The following is a 16,902-nucleotide window of genomic DNA, read 5'->3' as shown; positions in this document are numbered from 1 at the left end:
AAGTTGAAAAAAATTTATATATCCTTTATATACATTTTTTAAAAATATAAAACAATGCTGTATTTATAGATATATACATGCATATATAATTCATATACGTAACATTTTTAAATATTACATATATGGATTATATATATGTGTGTGTGTGTGTGTGTGTGTGTGTGTGTGTGTGATAGAAATGCAAAAACACATGTGAATGATAAATATCAAAACCAGGACAGGGTACCTCTGAGAAGAAAGAAATGCAATCTGTGGGCCATTCTGGAGGATTTTATTACATTTATAAAGTTTTCTTTCTAAAAAAAAAATCTGAAGCGAATATGGCAAAATATTAAGATAGAATTGGAAGTTGGATATACCAATTTATTATTCTCTATATTGTATGCTTGAAAGATTTCATAATAAAACACACAATACATTCTTCACTTCTTCACTGCTGCTGCCATCATCATCCTGGCTGACTGCAGTAGTCCCTGGTTTCATTTCCTTGCTTTCTTTTTTTAAAAAATATATTTTATTGATTTTTTACAGAGAGGAAGGGAGAGGGATAGAGAGCTAGAAACATCGATTAGCTGCCTCCTGCACACCCCCCACTGGGGATGTGCCCGCAACCAAGGTACATGCCCTTGACCGGAATCGAACCTGGGACCCTTCAGTCCGACTGCAGGCCGACGCTCTATCCACTGAGCCAAACTGGTCAGGGCCTCACTTTCTATCTTGTTCCACTACCACCATTCTCCATATAACAGTCAGAATAAAATTTTATTAATATCAGTCTGATCTCACCATGCCCCTTCTCAAAACCTTTCAATGGGTTTACATCACTCTAAAAATAAAAAAAAAATCAAACTTCTTATTACAGTCCCCAGGCCCTGTTTTATTGTGCAATGTAGCCCTTATTCTTTCCCCATCATTATTTATCTCCTCAAACTGATTTGTTCCCCTTTTGGAACTTCTTACTACCCCAATTTATATTAATTCATGGTGTATGGGTAATTATTCCTGCAGTCCCCAGCCCTCACTAGAATATAAGTTTCATCAAGGCAGAAATTTTGTTTTCTACTATATCCTTATTGCCAAGAACATTGTTTGACTCATATTAAGTGTGAAATAAAGTATTTTCTGGATCAATGAATAAGTGAATGATTGCATTTTCATTCAAAAAGGGGAGGAATAACATTTCAGTGGTTAAAAAAAAAGGTGTAATAAAATGTATGGAGGTTGAAAATTACACAGTATACTATGAACAGTAACAATAGCTAAGACACACTAAGTGCTCATTATGTCTAAGCAGTTCTAAGCACATAGTTTTTTTTTTTTTTGGGGGGGGTAGGGGGTGTCAGCCTTGCTCTCCTCCTAGGCCCTGCAGACCTATGTGTCCTGGGAGCCTGCCCCTAGCCTTAACTGGTTGGATCTGGATGGCATGCAGGCTGAGAAAAGCCTGTTAGCCAGGGGGAGGCAATCATTCTTTTTCTTGAGAATCTGTGCTGAGAGACATGCAGGCTGAGGAAGTTTGAAGATGAGTCATGCTAATGGCAGGGCATTTTTGAGCGAAGGGAACAGCTGCAGAGGTCCTTGAGGCTGCACTGCTAGCTGCCCTTTCTGGACCCTGTTGTTCAATGTTCCTTGGTTTAATGATGACAGTTACCAGCTATCCTTCTAGTAAAATCCACTCCCTTCATTTTTAAAACGAATATGGACAGGTTTGTCTGGTTGATTATTCATTCTCCTAGAAATACAAAAAGCAAACAATCTCTTAATCAAGGAAACTTGACTGAGATAGTTTTTCCTTTGCAACACTATGAGAGTGTATTACTGTTTCCACTTTACAGATGAGGAGGCAGGGCCTGAACGGGCCCAGTACCTTTTCCTAAAGTTGTAGAGCAGGAAAGATGCCAATCCTGGCCTGGGTGGCTTTCCTTGCTTTCTGTCTTTCCTTCCTTTCAGAGGGCTCTGAACTGCTATGTGCAGCTGTAGGAAGGGCAGCAAGAGGGCTCTTGTTGAGATGAAGTAAGGAAGACAGGGCCTACGTTTTGGTACCATTTCAGGTAAAGTAGAAAATGACACTGATAACAGAGATGGGCAGAAACCAGATTTCACTTACTTTTGGATAAGCTCCCATAAAGGCTCTTCATTCTTCCATATCAACAACTGTTGGCAGAGAGAGATTTATACCTCTGTGGAATGTCTATATAATTAAACCTTTTTCTCTTTCCATTGACAGAGCTGACAGTTTTTAAAGAATTACAAGATACATTTTTAGTAACATAAAAAAGGGAGTTTGAACAATATATATTTAGAGATGACTTATCGTTGACTGTCACAGGGTTGGCAACTAGGCAAGTACATTTCTTGTCATTTTTGAAAACTCCCCCCTCATTCTTGCATGCCTAGAACAGGTGTGCTGAAGATGGTGTGACATTTGCTAGTGAGGTTGTGAATACAGAATTCCAGAGGGTTTACTCTGGAATGGGGGGCTGGGGGGAGGGTTAGTAGAGAAAAAGGGATAGGACTGATGAATATTTATTCAAAGAGAGTAATCAATAAAACAAGGAGCTTATGAATAAAAAATACTCAGAATTCACTCCATGAGGCATTGTGTTCTTACAGCCTTGTCCCCGAATAAACCTCAAGGTTACAGTTCTCGATTGCACAGCCAGCAAGAATCAGATGAATAATGAACAGCACTTGAGTGCTTCTAATGGGAAGTAGATGGGCCATAGTAGATGGGGACCCACCTCACGGTCAGATTGTGAAGACTGGAGTGGTATGGTGTGCCCTGAAACTATAAATAAATGTTATACTACATGCTTTTCTCTTTTCAGAAAATTTGGCGTTGACCTCATCCAAGGTTGGGTCTTGCCTCATCCCCAACGGTCCATTGTCCAGCAAGACAAACGCTGACACTAAATTTTCCTAGGAGTGAGCCTTCCTAGCACATTATCCAACCAATGCATCCTTTGGATTGATTTGTGACCAAAAGAGGGAAGCGTGGACAAAAAGGGGTCGTATACCACAAACCTGATAAGCTCAGGGGAGGCCTGTCATGGGGTGGGGGGAGGGGACCTACAAACTCAGAGACCTCAAGTAACCACACAGGATGGTCTGAAATTAAAATTTCCTCACGGAAAGCGAGTCATGTGTTGTCCTAGGCCAGAGGTCGGCAAACTGCGGCTCGCGAGCCACATGCGGCTCGCTGGCCCCTCGAGTGTGGCTCTTCCACAAAATACCACGTGCGGGCGCGCATGTACAGTGCGATGGAAACTTCTTGGCCCGTGGGCAGAAGTCGGTATTTAGTGGAAGAGCCACACTCAAGGGGCCAAAGAGCCGCACGTGGCTCCCGAGCCGCAGTTTGCCGACCACTGGTGTCTCCTTGACAAAGGCCAATCCTTACCTTAACTGGGCCTGTCTATTGTCTTTTTGCACCTGATTAACATACCTTTGGGATGTCGGGGTAATTTCCTTTTTCCAGACCTTTCCGGGCACACTCTGGGGACCGCGGAACCCCTCCTGGTTACTGTTACCGTGTTAATGGGCTGCTCACTACCCGATCCCCACCAGCGTAAAACAAGTACTGTCTGCGTGCATTCCTTTTACTTTTTATCCAATCCCAGAGATTTCCCCGCTTTGCTTTCTCCCGCCTCCCTAATCTATCACCAATGGATTTCATGTAACCCCCTTACGTCTTCTCCTTTGATTCTAGTGTAGAAAATAAGGAGCCAAACTGCCATTCTCCGGAGCCTAAGCACGGTCCGCTGCGATTTTTGCTCCCCAGCAATCGTCCTCAGTTTGGCTCCAATAAACTCCTAACAATTCTTACAGCTTGGGACGTGTCTTAAACCGGCGAGGAGATTAGCCTTCCGGAGGTGCCACCAGTCCCGCACCGTCGGATCGGAACAATAGCTAACCCGGCGCCCGTATTCATATCGTTCCCACACAACTACTCTGGGGGATGGTTGTATTCGCAGCTGCTTCCTCCGGCCGCAGCCACTGCCCCCGAAATGTTCCAGCCAGGAGTCCGGCCCAGCTCTTCCGGTCTGCCGCTCGCCGGGGCCAGGCCCTGCTCCAGCCCCGCAGGTAACGCTGAGGTCCCGCGGCGCTTCCGGGGGGTCTGGCGGGCCTCCGTGCGGGAAGGGGGGTGGAAGGCACCGCAGGGAGCTGAGGAGAGTAAGGCGGCAGGGCCGGGACCGGAAGGCGGGCAGGCCGGACCGAGGGAGGGCGGGAGCTGTGCGAGGCTAACGCCGCGCAGGGGCGCGCGCGGCCGGAAGCCGCGGAGGGAAAGTGGCGGGCTGGGCGCGGGGGTCGCCAGGGGGCGGGGCCGCGCGCGCCGGGGGCGGGGCTTCCGTGCCCGTCACGTGACGGGCCTGGCGGCGGCGGCGGTAGCGGCCGCGGCGTCTTCGGCGGCGCCCAGTGCAGGATGTTGCTGGAGGCGGCGGTGGCGGCCCTGGTGGCGGCGGCGTCGTTGGCGGCAGCGGGAGGGGGTGCTGTGGCGACAGCGGCACCCGCGGGTGGTATAAAATGGCGGATTTCGAGGAGTTGAGGGTAAGCGGGGGCGCGGGAATGGAGAGCGGAGGCCGCGGGGGAGGGGAGAGGAGGCGGGGGAAGAAGCTACGTCGCCGGCCGCCGCCACCTTGCTGTGCGGGGACGGGTTTGAGGAGCCCGGAGTCCCGGCCCACCTCCGCGGGGGCGCCGCGGTGGGGGTGGGAGGGGAGCCAGGTGGCGGAGGGCGCCGGGCCGCGCGGGGCGGAGGGCCTGGGGCCCGGGGCGAGCGGCCAGCCGGCCCCCCCTCCTCCCTCGCCACCCCCGGGCTCCTCACACCTGACGCGGGGGCCGGGCGTCCTCGGGAAGGAGGACGCGACCTCCCCGTTATTTTAAGGGCTGAGGTGGACCGCGAGGGCGCCCGTGTGCATGGCGACTCGCAAGTCCACAGGCTGCTGCTCACTTGGTGGGAGACTTGTTTCCCGAACGTGAAGTTGCGTTTCGGAGTTCTCGCCCTCCGCCCTGGCTGAGGCTGCGGGCTAGTCAGCGGTGTCACGGGAAGCCCCCGCCGCCAGTGCTGCCTCAGCGTCTGGGCGGGAAGCGTGGTCTTGGGGGGAGTCCTGCCTGCAGCCTCGACCCTGGATAGTCAGTCTCCCGACGCCGCGGTAAGGGACCCGCACAGTCCGCGTTGTGCTGGCGTTTGTTTGTAAACTCGTCTCGGGAGCTCTGGAGGGACAGACATGTGTCCCCCCTGCCCCAGAGCAAGGTCGCCGCCGCTTGGTTGTTGATGCCTGGCTCAGTGGTTCTCAACCTTCCTGATGCCGCGACCCCTTCGTACAGCTCCTCATGTTGTGGTGACCCCCAACCATAACATTATTTTCGTGGCTACTCCATAACTGTTATTGCGCTACGGTGATGAATCGTCATGTAAATATCTGATGCGCAGGATGTATTGTCATTGTTGGCGACCCACAGGTTGAGAACCGCCGCGGGAGGTTCGGGATGGGGTGTGCAGGGGCTGGGGTGGAAAGCGTGTCCCCCCCTGACCTTCAGCGTCCTCGGCGGCACAGAACGGTGATGAACGAGCCGGGCTTATTTTTTTTTTTTTTTTTTTTTTTACGGTTGGCTGAATGGCTGGCGACATAACTGGGACACTTAGGGACGGAAACCCCGATTTTAAAAACAAAGTCAAAAGTGGAGGTGAGAGTGAACTTGGAATGCAGGCAAATGCAAACCTAGTGTGTCACGCACGTCTGATGTCAGGGTTAACTTGAAAGAAGGAAGAAGGAATCCGCTAAGAGATTCGGTTTTGTATGCTTATTTATTTTATTTATTTTTGGCGAGGGATAGAGGGTCAGGGAAGGATGCTGGCTGGTTACCTGGCTGGTGGACTTCAGCAAAAGAGCCGGTAGAGCGCGTCTCCCTGCGCCTGCGTCCGGGCGCACAGGAAACCAGCGATGAATACAAACATGAGGGGGACAACCAGTCGACGTTTCTCCCTTTCTTTCCCTGACGCGCGCTCTCTCTCTAAAGTCAGTGCATAAAAGGTGTTCATGACGATCAAGTAGACGGGCTTTAGTGTCTCAGAGCCCTGGCTCTAGAGCTTTTAACGTCTGTGGATCTTTTGCATGGAGCAGGCCTGAGCCTTACCTGTGCAGATTCATGCATTAAATTTAGGATGGCTTGAGAAGACTGAAGTTTGAAGTTAAGCTTCTTTTCTAACTGCAGTATTTTCTTAAATTTTGTGCATAACGGACGTATACCACTTTTTCCTCTTCTAAGGTATTTCGTTGGTGAAAACTTTTTCAAGTCTTGTCTTACACTTTTGTAACTGTTGTTGGTCAAAGCTTAGCAAAAAGCAGAGAATTTATGTACTGGGCCTATAGGGCAGAGCAGCTGGTCAGTGCGTAGGTGGGAGCCGAACCAGGAACTGCAGAGTGGTTTGGAAACCAGAGAAGCTTTTCTCTTGTCTCTCTCCCTTTCCCCCTCCCATTTGTGTTCTGGGTCAGCTTCCTCATCTCTCTCTGTAAATCAGTTGTCACTGCTTCTCCCTGCCCTTGATCATTCCGGTGGGTTGAGGAAAGGAATGGGTCTGTTCTCTGTGAAGGGAAATTGCGGGCTGAATTACCAAAGATGATTATAATAATGCATCACGTATTAGAAGCTTCCAGGGCGTTGGAGGGAGAAATTATTCAATTCATCAGTTCCTTATTTTACAACACTATTTTGGTAGGATTCTGTGGATAAACTAGTTTGCAAATTTAGTGAATTAACCTGGGACAAGCTTATAAGAGCTGATGCCTGGACTTCTGTCACTGCCACCCTGCTTTCTAGTCTCTAGCAGAGCCCAGCACAGAGGTGGAGGAGAGGCAAAATAGTTGGGGTTCTGAAGTCCCTCATCTCTTCTTCAGTCAGAGCAGCTTTTTACCCTTGTCTTTCTCCTCCAGTGCACCATTTCATGCTGGTGTCACCCTTCAGCCATCCTTAAAAAGGCCCCTGCTGCAATTTAACCTGGCTAATCTACTCTCCCTACTTCCCTCCACTCAAGTGTAAGGGTAGAGGAGGATCTATTGTATTAAGATTTCTTTTTTAAAGAGTCTCTTTTCTGTATTCTTCACACCCTTTTGTGCATTGAGAATTTATTATCTCTGTGTGTGTCAAAACAAGAGTGAATGTTTAAGTGTCTGGGTGTGTATTTGGGCTAGTGAAGAAGAGCCAGTGATTATAACTTTTTTTTAAAAAATATATTTCTTTATTGATTTCAGAGAGGAAGGGAGAGGGAGAGCTAGAAACATCAATGAGAGAGAATCATTGATCGGCTGCCTCCTGCACGCCCCCCACTGGGGATGGAGCCTGCAACCCGGGCGTGTGCCCTTGGCCAGAATCGAACCTGGAACCCTTCAGCCCGTAGGCCGACGACACTCTATCCACTGAGCCAAACAGGCTAGGGCATTATAACTTTCTTAATAGGTACTGGTAAACCAGACACAGAAAATCTTTTATACTAAGAGGCTTAAGTAATTTTGTAACAGATTTTCTATTTGGAAGTCTTGAGTATTTGGTTCCTTACACCTAGTAGCACTGGCCATTCTGGTAGAGTAGAATGGGAAGTTAAGGGGGGTTTGAAGTTAGAGGTCCTCATTCCTCCTACTCCCCAACTGTTGAGCAAGGAAATAGTCTAATTGGTAATAGATGTAACAGAATCTACCATGTGATTCAAAGCTATTAGTGGTATTAAAAGATAAATGCAGGCATTACAATTTAGGAGTTTATTTGAGCAAAAATCAGTTTGAATTGGGTAGCACTAAACCAGATGTGGTTAGGAGCACTCAGTTAATAGGAGCTGGGGAAAAACATGGAGAAAAGGTAGAAGCAAGGTAAGGAAATTATTGACTGGCTGTAGCTTAAATTCTTGTTGGCTTAGATTTTGGTTTGCTTACATAGGCACCACAGCATTAGAGTCACCTAGGTTTAATGGCTTCCTTGTTTAATTAATATAGCAATTTCCCCCTATGGTCATCACGTCAAACATGAGAGTTTGACTGAAAACTTGGTATTAGCACACTCTTAGTCACCATCAGAGTTAAAATGCTCTTGTTTCATTGTGAAACTCAGGTTATGGTGTCATCTATGGAGGAATTGCTTTTGCTGTTTATCCTGTTGCTCATCTTGTTTCTGTTTCTGGGTAGTAAGGAGAACCTGCTATGGTCACTTTTAACGAGGTTAAAGGGCATTCTTTCTTAGGTGTCATTTCCAGAATACCTACTCTCCAGGTTCTAAGCTGTGAAAGGTTTGATCATCTGTTGGAGGTTCGTGGAAAGCTTCCTTTACCTGGTGGAAAAACATTTTGGCATGATACATTAAAGCTTTACAGTATTGAGTCATTTTAGAATTTATGAGTACAGGAGATGTGTGGTTTTATCATCAAAGGCGTAGTTCTTCTTGTTACTATTTCATAAGGCACTAATTTATGCTTTTCTACAAGTGTCTAATTGCCACCAAAACTAATGGTAGAACTTTTGACCAGGGCAGTCCAGTTAATTCTGTTAATTTAACTAGCTTTAGTCCATTGGAATTTACCAGGTGACTGAGGACAGTAAGGGCAATGGAATACCATTGTGTCAGCAGTGCTGTATTTAATTAATAATTTGTCCAATGAAATGAGTTCTCCCGTGTGTGTGTTATCTCTGTGTGTGTCAAAATGAGAGATTTCTCTGGGGATACTCCAGAAAGGAAATACATATTTTCTAAAAGTTTCTTAGCCACTGTTTTGGTGTCAGCCTTTCTGTATGGGAAGGCTTTAATCCATCCTGAGGACATACAATTACTAGAATATAGTGATAACTCATTGTGGGAGGCAGTAGAATGAAATCCATTGTAAGTTCAAATGGCCTAGTAAGTCACCAGCGGGGATGCTCTGTTAATACCTTAATAGCCTTGCCAGGATTATGGGCTTGGCAAATTAGACATTGGTCACAAACCAAATTTGTGATCTTAGATCAGTGATCTCACCAATACTTTTCATAGTTTGGATCATTTTATCTGTGCCATGATGAGTTGCTGAATGTAGAGCTTTTAGTAATGGCATTTTTAGGTACAGTGAACGAACCAGGTGGCTGTCTGGGCTCTCAGTGAGTCCTTGGTTAATATTAAATTTGCATCCTTGTTGGTCTCAACAGTGTTATCTAGCTTGGGTGCCTGATTTTGTCTTTTTTTTTTTTTTTTAATATATTTTATTGATTTTTTTACAGAGAGGAAGGGAGAGAGATAGAGAGTTAGAAACATCGATGAGAGAGAAACATCGATCAGCTGCCCCCTGCACATCTCCCACTGGGGATATGCCTGCAACCCAGGTACATGCCCTTGACCGGAATCAAACCCGGCACCTTTCAGTCCGCAGGCCGACGCTCTATCCACTGAGCCAAACCGGTTTCGGCTGATTTTGTCTTTTTAAAAAAATATACTTTTATTGATTTCAGAGAGTAAGGGAGAGGGGGAGAGAGATAGAAACATCAGTGATGAGAGAGAATCATTGATTGGCTGCCTCCTGCATGCCCCCCTACTGGGGATTGAGCCCACAACCCGGGCATGTGCCCTTGACTGGAATCAAACCTGGGACCCTTCAGTCCGCAGACTGACGCTCTATCCACCAAGCCAAACTGGGTAAGGCTTGTCTTTTTTTTTTTTTTTTTAAGTATATTTTTATTGATTTCAGAGAGGAAGGGAGGGGAGAGAAACAAACATCAGTGATGAGAGAAAGGCTAAGTGACCGGCCGACCAGCCAGTAGGTATGACACACATTGACCACCAGGGGGAGGATGCTCAATGTAGGAATTGCCAAGCGACAGCAACTTTGCAGAGTACCCTCTCGCACTCCAGGACCCCTCAGGGGATGTCAGAGAGCTGGTTTCGACCTGATCCCCTAAGGTCAGGACAAGGGACCTCACCTGCCCGAGGGACCCCCTCACTCCACAGGCGCCCTTCCAGCCATTGCACGGCCTGCTCCAGGTGTGCCAGTTGGGGAGGGACCTCAGGAGGTTGGCTCCAGGGCATGTCTGGCCCATCTTGCCCAGTCCCGCCCCACTGGCCACCTTCTAATTAATTTCCTTTCAATGTGCATGAATCTGTGCACCGAGCAACTACTTATAAATAATTTGGTTTGAGTCAATCATAGGAAGTTTATTCAAGTTGCATATTGGGACAATTTAGTTCTGATTCATGTTGCATCTGCCTGAGTGTTTCCCTGAACTCAGGTTCTGTTTTTCTAGTAATAGCTTCAATGTTAATAATTGCAATTAAGTTAGGCAGTAGAATGGCAGAGAGCAGTTCATTTACTTGGGGCCCATTCTCTCTCTCTCTTTTTTAATATATTTTTTATTGACTTCAGAGAGGAAGAGAGAGAGAGAGAGAGATAGAAACACCATTGATAAGAGAGAACCATTGATCAGCTGCCTCCTGCACGCCCCCTACTGGGGATGGAGTCCATAACCTGGGCATGTGCTCCTGACTAGAATTGATCTTGGGACCCTTCAGGCCTCAAGCTGACACTCTATCCACTGAGCCAAACCAGCTATGGCGGGCCCATTCTTGATTGCAGTTCCACTAGAAGTGAGGAAATCTCTCTGTTTCTTTAACATACCAAAGTCATGGACCACCCCAAAGGCATAGCTGCTGTCAATCCTCCTATATAATAAAAGCCTAATATGCAAATTGGCCAAATGGCAGAACGACCTGTTGCTATGATGTGCACTTACCACCAGGGGCAGATGCTCAAGACAGGAGCTGTCCCCAGCCTGCAGGCTCCAGGCCAGCAAAGGCAGGTGCCAGCGGGGGCTCCCCTGATTGCCCTGCTGGTCACCCCACAGATCGGCCCTGATCACTGGCCAGGCCTACGGACCCTACCCATGCACGAATTTCATGCATTGGGCCTCTAGTATAAAATGTTTTTGGATTTTCCATTGGATAGCTAACAAGCTAAAGTGAAGGCGTGCAGTTCTGCTGGTTGAGCAGACTTAAATTGAGGAAGGATTCCCCTTTCCAGTAGTTCATATTGCGTTGTTAACAGCATGTTGTGCTTGATATTTCCCTTCTGCAATTATAGCATAGGACCCATGGATGAAAAGGGTATTAAATCTGTGTGTTTTGCAAGTCAGTGCAAGGGCTTAATAACCATGACACCATGTCTACATAGTTATGGTGATCTGTGCCATTGTCTGGCAAGGGTAGCAGGATTGAGCAAATTGCAGCGCTTAATATGGAGTTTAGGTGAAAGGAGAAAGGATCTCATAAGATGTTAGCCTGTTTGCTGAAAAATGTTGAGGTATTGGAGCTTGATAGACTCTCAGCAGCATGAGGTACTTGTAAGCATAAGTCATATCCTAATACTCATTCAGCTGAGGCGTCTACCAATTCAGCTGCCTTGGCTGCTGCTTTTAAACATTTGGATATGTTCTGATTACTGGGTCTAATTGTTAGTATAATTTGGGAGCCCTAGGACCGGAATTTGTTATAGAGCTAATTTTAATTGGCTAAAGGCTTGCTCGTGAATTTCTTCCTGGGGTCTGGGGTCTGGGGTCTGGGATTGAGTTCCTTGTAAGCTGATACAGAGGAGTTTCAATCAGAGAAAAATTTATAACCCAAGATCTGTAATATTCTTCAAGTCCAAGGAAACTCATTAACTGTCATTTTGATGTAGGTTTAGGGAAGTTTTGGGATTATGTTTATTCTTTCAAGTGAGAGGGAAATGCCTTCTGCAGTCAAATCATGTCGTAGGTAGTGAACCTTTTTTGAGAATTGGAGTTTTTCCTTAGAGGCCTATGGCCTTTACAAACTAATTGCTGTAATATATAAATTGAATCTATTTCTGAATCCTTATTAGCGGAACGTAACAGATAAGTCATCTACATATTGAATGAGTGAAGATTTCTTAGGAAACTGTAAAGTTGCCAAGTCTTTTTTTTTTTTTTAATATATTTTATTGATTTTTTACAGAGAGGAAGGGAGAGAGATAGAGAGTCAGAAACATCGATGAGAGAGAAACATCGACCAGCTGCCTCCTGCACATCCCCCACCGGGGATGTGCCCGCAACCCAGGTACATGCCCTTGACCGGAATCGAACCTGGGACCTTTCAGTCCTCAGGCCGACGCTCTATCCACTGAGCCAAACCGGTTTCGGCTTGCCAAGTCTTTTTTAAAAAATATATTTTATTGATTGTTTACAGAGAGGAAGGGAGAGGGATAGAGAGTTAGAAACATCAATGAGAGAGAAATATCGATCAGCTGCCTCCTGCACACTCCCCACTGGATATGTGCCAGCAACCCAGGTACATGCCCTTGACCGGAATCGAACCTGGGACCCCTGAGTCCGCAGGCCGACGCTCTATCCACTGAGTCAAACCTTTCAGGGCTAAAGTTGCCAAGTCTTGATGTAAAACCTTCGAAAATAGGATGTGGCTTCAGTATACACTGTGTCATTATAGTCCAGGTATGTTGTTATTTTTTCTAAGTGAAGATAAGTAAGTACTGATTCTCCTTGTCAACTGGAATACTAAGGAAAGAGCAGAGCAAAGATCCACCACTGTGGACTGTTTTGAGACGATAGGTACATTAGCTAACAAGGCATTAGAATTTGAAACTACCTTAGTATCACAGTTTTATTTGCATGCAGCAAATCCCCAGCTTCATCCATTTCGATTTTTAATGGGTAAGATCGGAGTGTTACAGGGGCTAATGCGTGGAATTTTAAGTCCTTGCTTAATTAAGTTTTCTACAGTTGGTGAAAGCCCTGGGATAGCTTCTGGTTTTAGTGGATATTGAGGGGATTTAGGCAGGGGTTTGGAATGATATATTTGGAATTTTGTGGGTTCAAAGCTCTTAATTTTGTATTTCTCAATGTAAAAAGAAGCCTGTAGGCATTCAGGCACTTCTGGGAGATGGGGGTTTCAGATTTTCTCAATTTCATCAGTCCCTTGTTGCAGAGGAGCAGAGCAGCTCAGGTTCAGGAGAGTTAGGAATTTCTGAGACATTTCTTCTTCCGAGTTACATTTTATATGACGCCTCAATTTAGAAAGCAAATCTTGTCCAAACACGTTTATTGGGGCAGTGTCACATAGAAGGAAAGTATGATTTCCAAAAATGGCCCTAATGTCATCTGGACTGGTTTAGACCCATTGAGTTTGGTTAGAAATTCCCACTACAAAAATTCTCTTTATTGCCAAAACCGGTTTGGCTCAGTGGATAGAGCGTCGGCCTGCGGACTGAAAGGTCCCAGGTTCGATTCCGGTCAAGGGCATGTACCTGGGTTGCGGGCATATCTCCAGTGGGAGATGTGCAGGAGGCAGCTGATCAATGTTTCTCTCTCATCAATGTTTCTAACTCTCTATCTCTCTCTCTTCCTCTCTGTAAAAAATCAATAAAATATATTTAAAAAAAAAAATTCTCTTTACTCTTAGGGATTTGCTGTTTATGAAAGTAGATAAAGTGGCTTTGGTGTCCACCAGTACTACACCGATTCTTCATTAATTTTTATCTTAGTCTCCCCTTGTTCATTTAGAGGTATCATGGAGAGCAACTTTCCAATGGATCCCTTGGGGCCTCATCAATGATGATTATTATTTTGGAAATAAAATCTTTCAAGACTTCTCTGATGGAAGAACAGTCTGGCAGAAGGTGGAGGTCTATTAAAGGACGGGTTCTGTAGGGGCATTCCCTTTTCCAGTACCCTGGTTGTTTACAATGAAGGCAGAGATTTCAGGGCACAGTGTTCCTGAGTGGAGGACTTCTAGATTCTGGCTTGGAATGTGTATGTGAAGGTCCTCCTCTTGGTCCTTGGAGCTCTTGTTACTGTGGGGCCATGTTTATTGGCTTTAAAAATTTTACCTTGCTACAAGGTTTTCTCAAAATGCTCAGCTAATTCAGCGAGAGGGGCAGCTTTCCAGCCCAGCTTATGTCTTTTTATTAGGCTACTTAGTTCAGACTGGAGCCTGCTAATGAATACAGAAGTCAGGGCTTTTTCTGTGCTTGGGTTTAATAAAGAAAGCCCAGAATGTTGCACACAGAAGGTTTCTAGTCTTGTATTATAGTCTGAGATTGGTTCACCCTTTTTGTTTTTGTTTGCAAGGTTGGATGATAGACAAATCAGTCTTTTAAATAAATACCTCATCAGTACTTTCAGCTAGGTCTTGCCATATCAGGAAAGTGAAAAGGTTCTAACTTTTCCATATCCTCAAACTCATGGTTGTGGAGTGGTGTCTCATTGTGGTTTTGATATGCATTTCCCAATGACTAATGATACTGAGCTTCTTTTTTAAAAAAATTTTATTGATTGATTTTAATGAGAGAGAGAGGGAGGGATAAAGAAAGAGAGAGAGAGAAAGACATTGATTTGCTGTTTCACTCATTTATGCATTCACTGATTGATTCTTGTATGTGCCCCTACCAAGGATTGAGCCCACAACCTTGGCGTTTGGGTATGATGCTCAAATCAACTAAGCTACATTGGCCAGGACTTGAGCATCTTTTCATGTGCTTATTGGCCATTTTATATCTTCTTTAGAGAAGAGTTTGTTCAAACCTTTTGCCCATTTCTTAATTGGGTTATTTTAAAAATTAAGTTTAAATTCTTTATTCTAGATTCAAGTTCTTTATATCAGTGTCATAAAGATTTATGCCTGTTTTCATCTAAGAGGTTATATTTATAGTTTTAGCTTTTACATTTAGGTGATTGATCCATTTTGAGTTAATGTTTGCTTATGGTGTGAGGGATTCAACTTCTTTTGCATGTGGATACCAGTTTTCCCAGCACTATTTTTTTTTAAAGACAACTTTTTTCCCTTTGAGTTTTCTTGACAGTCTGTTTTTATTCAGGTACCTCAACATAAGGAATTGGATAGTTGAATTGAAGTAAAAGTGTTATGTGGAATCAATTGGTATCATAGTCCAAACTATTTTCTATGAATATTCATTTTGAACCCCCTAGCAATGTGGCTTTTTTCCTAGACTTTTTGGAAAAGTGGTTTGAAACTGTTTGTTTGCTTTTTGACTTTGCAGAGAGCAATATAAACCTAACAAAGACATTCAGAGCTCTCCATTTGCTTATTCATGTAGGTCAGTAAAAGCAAATCTTGATTATGCCACAAAATGTATATATATTTTTAGTGTTTGCCTGGATATTGACTTTATGACATTGAACAAGTTATTGCACTTTTTCCTTAATCTGAAAAATGGTTTTAATAACATTTTATATTTTCTTATTTCCATTCCTCATTCCCCCTCCCCCCCCAAATAAAAACAGTCCTTGTGCAGATAGCGCAGAAAAATTCCAAAGGAAAGTAAAAGTCCATCCTTTCCCACTAAGTCTCACTCCTGATATAACTGCCTTAAACTCTTTTATTTTTAATTTTTAGGTAAATTCCCAAACTTAAAAATACCACATCTCTTTTTATATCTTAAATTTTTCTTTGAATTCTAAACAGTATCTGTTGCTTGACTTTCTAGTAAATATCAAATTTAGGTCATTATGTTTTCCACTTTGTTTCTAATTCTGCTGTTACATTTTTTTGGTTCCTATTCCGGTGTTGATTATTCTTAACTTTTTGCAGCAAATTTCTGTTTCTTGGCCTATCAGTTTCAGACAATACATCTTCCATTCAGAGCATTTAACACCTATCTATTTCTCTTTGTTTTTTTCTACCTCCACACTTCCTTTTCTTCCAACCTTAATTTTCTGTTTATTGTCAAGATTTATATTATTTGGTTTATAACTCTTGCACACTTTTTGTACTTCTAAAGGAGATTCTAGAGTACTAATAACTAGCCTTTGTTATGTAAATATTAATCACTGTTAGAACCAAGTAGAGTGGAGCTATAGAGGAAATTCTGTTAAGTAAAACCTGTGCTGCCCTGGCCAATGTTGCTCAATTGATTGGGTGTTGTCCTATGCACCAAGCAGTTGCTGGTTCCATGCCTTGGTTGCAGGCTCGATTCCTGGTAGGCAGATTCCTGGTAGGCAGGCGGTGTGCAAGAGGCAGCTGATCGATATTGCGGTTTCATATCTATGTTTCTCCTCCCTTCCTCTCTCTCTAAAAATCAATAAATTATTCTTTAAAAATAGTATAAACCTCTGCTCCTTAAAGGAGAAATATAACAGAGTCCCGCTTGATTGAGGAACGCTCATTGACATTATTTTTTAAATTTGGTATTACAATGTGTTCTCATCTTGTAGCCATTCAGTTTTTCTGCAAGATAGGTATTCTGGAGTTCTCAACCTTCCTTTTCTAATTTGGGCACTTTCTTTCTAGGTGCGCTAATACAGCTGTCATTCTGGGATTACTTTACGTTACACTCCTGGGTTATGGCTATTATTTGGATTCCATGTCTTTTTAATTAAAATTTTATTTTACAGGAATACAGGATGGGGCAAAAGTAGGTTTGCAGTTGTGAGTACATGAAATAGTTTATTCTTGTATTATTATTTGTTAATCATTGTATTATTTTCCATACGAACAACTGTAAGCCTGCTTTTGCCCCACCCTGTATAATTATAAGTATGCTGGTGATAAACTTTGTAAGTTTTGAATATTTGAAAATGGCTTGCCGTTTGTTTCTGATTGAAATTTTAGATATAGAATTTTAAGTTGGTAATACAACTTTTCTCTCTGAACTTTCAAAATTTTGCTCTCAGAATTTAAAGCAGCCCCAATGTTGCTAATCTGGTGGTTATCCTTTTGTAGTAGCCTTCTTTACAGTCTTTATGGTGATATCTTTATCTTTGGTCTCTTAAATGTGTTTAGTAGTAGGCTTTTTTCATTACTCCTGTCAGGTGCCTTTTCAGTTTTAAGACTCTTTAGATCTGGGGAATTATCTTTGATAATTTCTTTCCTCCTTTTTTGTTTTCTTGGAGACTCTTGATGGATGAATATTGA

General features: G+C 44.0%; 1 protein-coding gene across 8 annotated transcripts in view; it reads left to right on the top strand.

Annotated features, from left to right (window-relative positions):
• Nucleotides 1–4,357: 4,357 nt before the first annotated feature.
• Nucleotides 4,358–16,902, top strand: part of PIAS2 (protein inhibitor of activated STAT 2) — a 73,784-nt gene continuing 61,239 nt past the window's right edge. For 7 of the 8 annotated variants that reach the window (XR_013996276.1, XR_013996277.1, XR_013996278.1 and 4 more), the window contains exon 1: nucleotides 4,361–4,542. Coding sequence is in view for 3 of the 8 variants with exons in the window: in XM_081096532.1 (XP_080952658.1) it covers nucleotides 4,519–4,542 (24 nt within the window). In the remaining 5 variants the exon portion in view is untranslated. Of the gene's footprint in view, nucleotides 4,543–16,902 lie in introns of all 8 variants that reach the window. The other variant, XM_081096533.1, reaches the window with a different exon arrangement.

Source organism: Myotis nattereri (genome assembly GCF_964212035.1).
Source record: "Myotis nattereri genome assembly, chromosome: 8".
Lineage (NCBI taxonomy): Eukaryota > Metazoa > Chordata > Mammalia > Chiroptera > Vespertilionidae > Myotis > Myotis nattereri.
The sequence above is the reverse complement of the archived record's forward strand: the minus strand, read 5'-3'. Positions and strand labels throughout refer to the sequence as shown.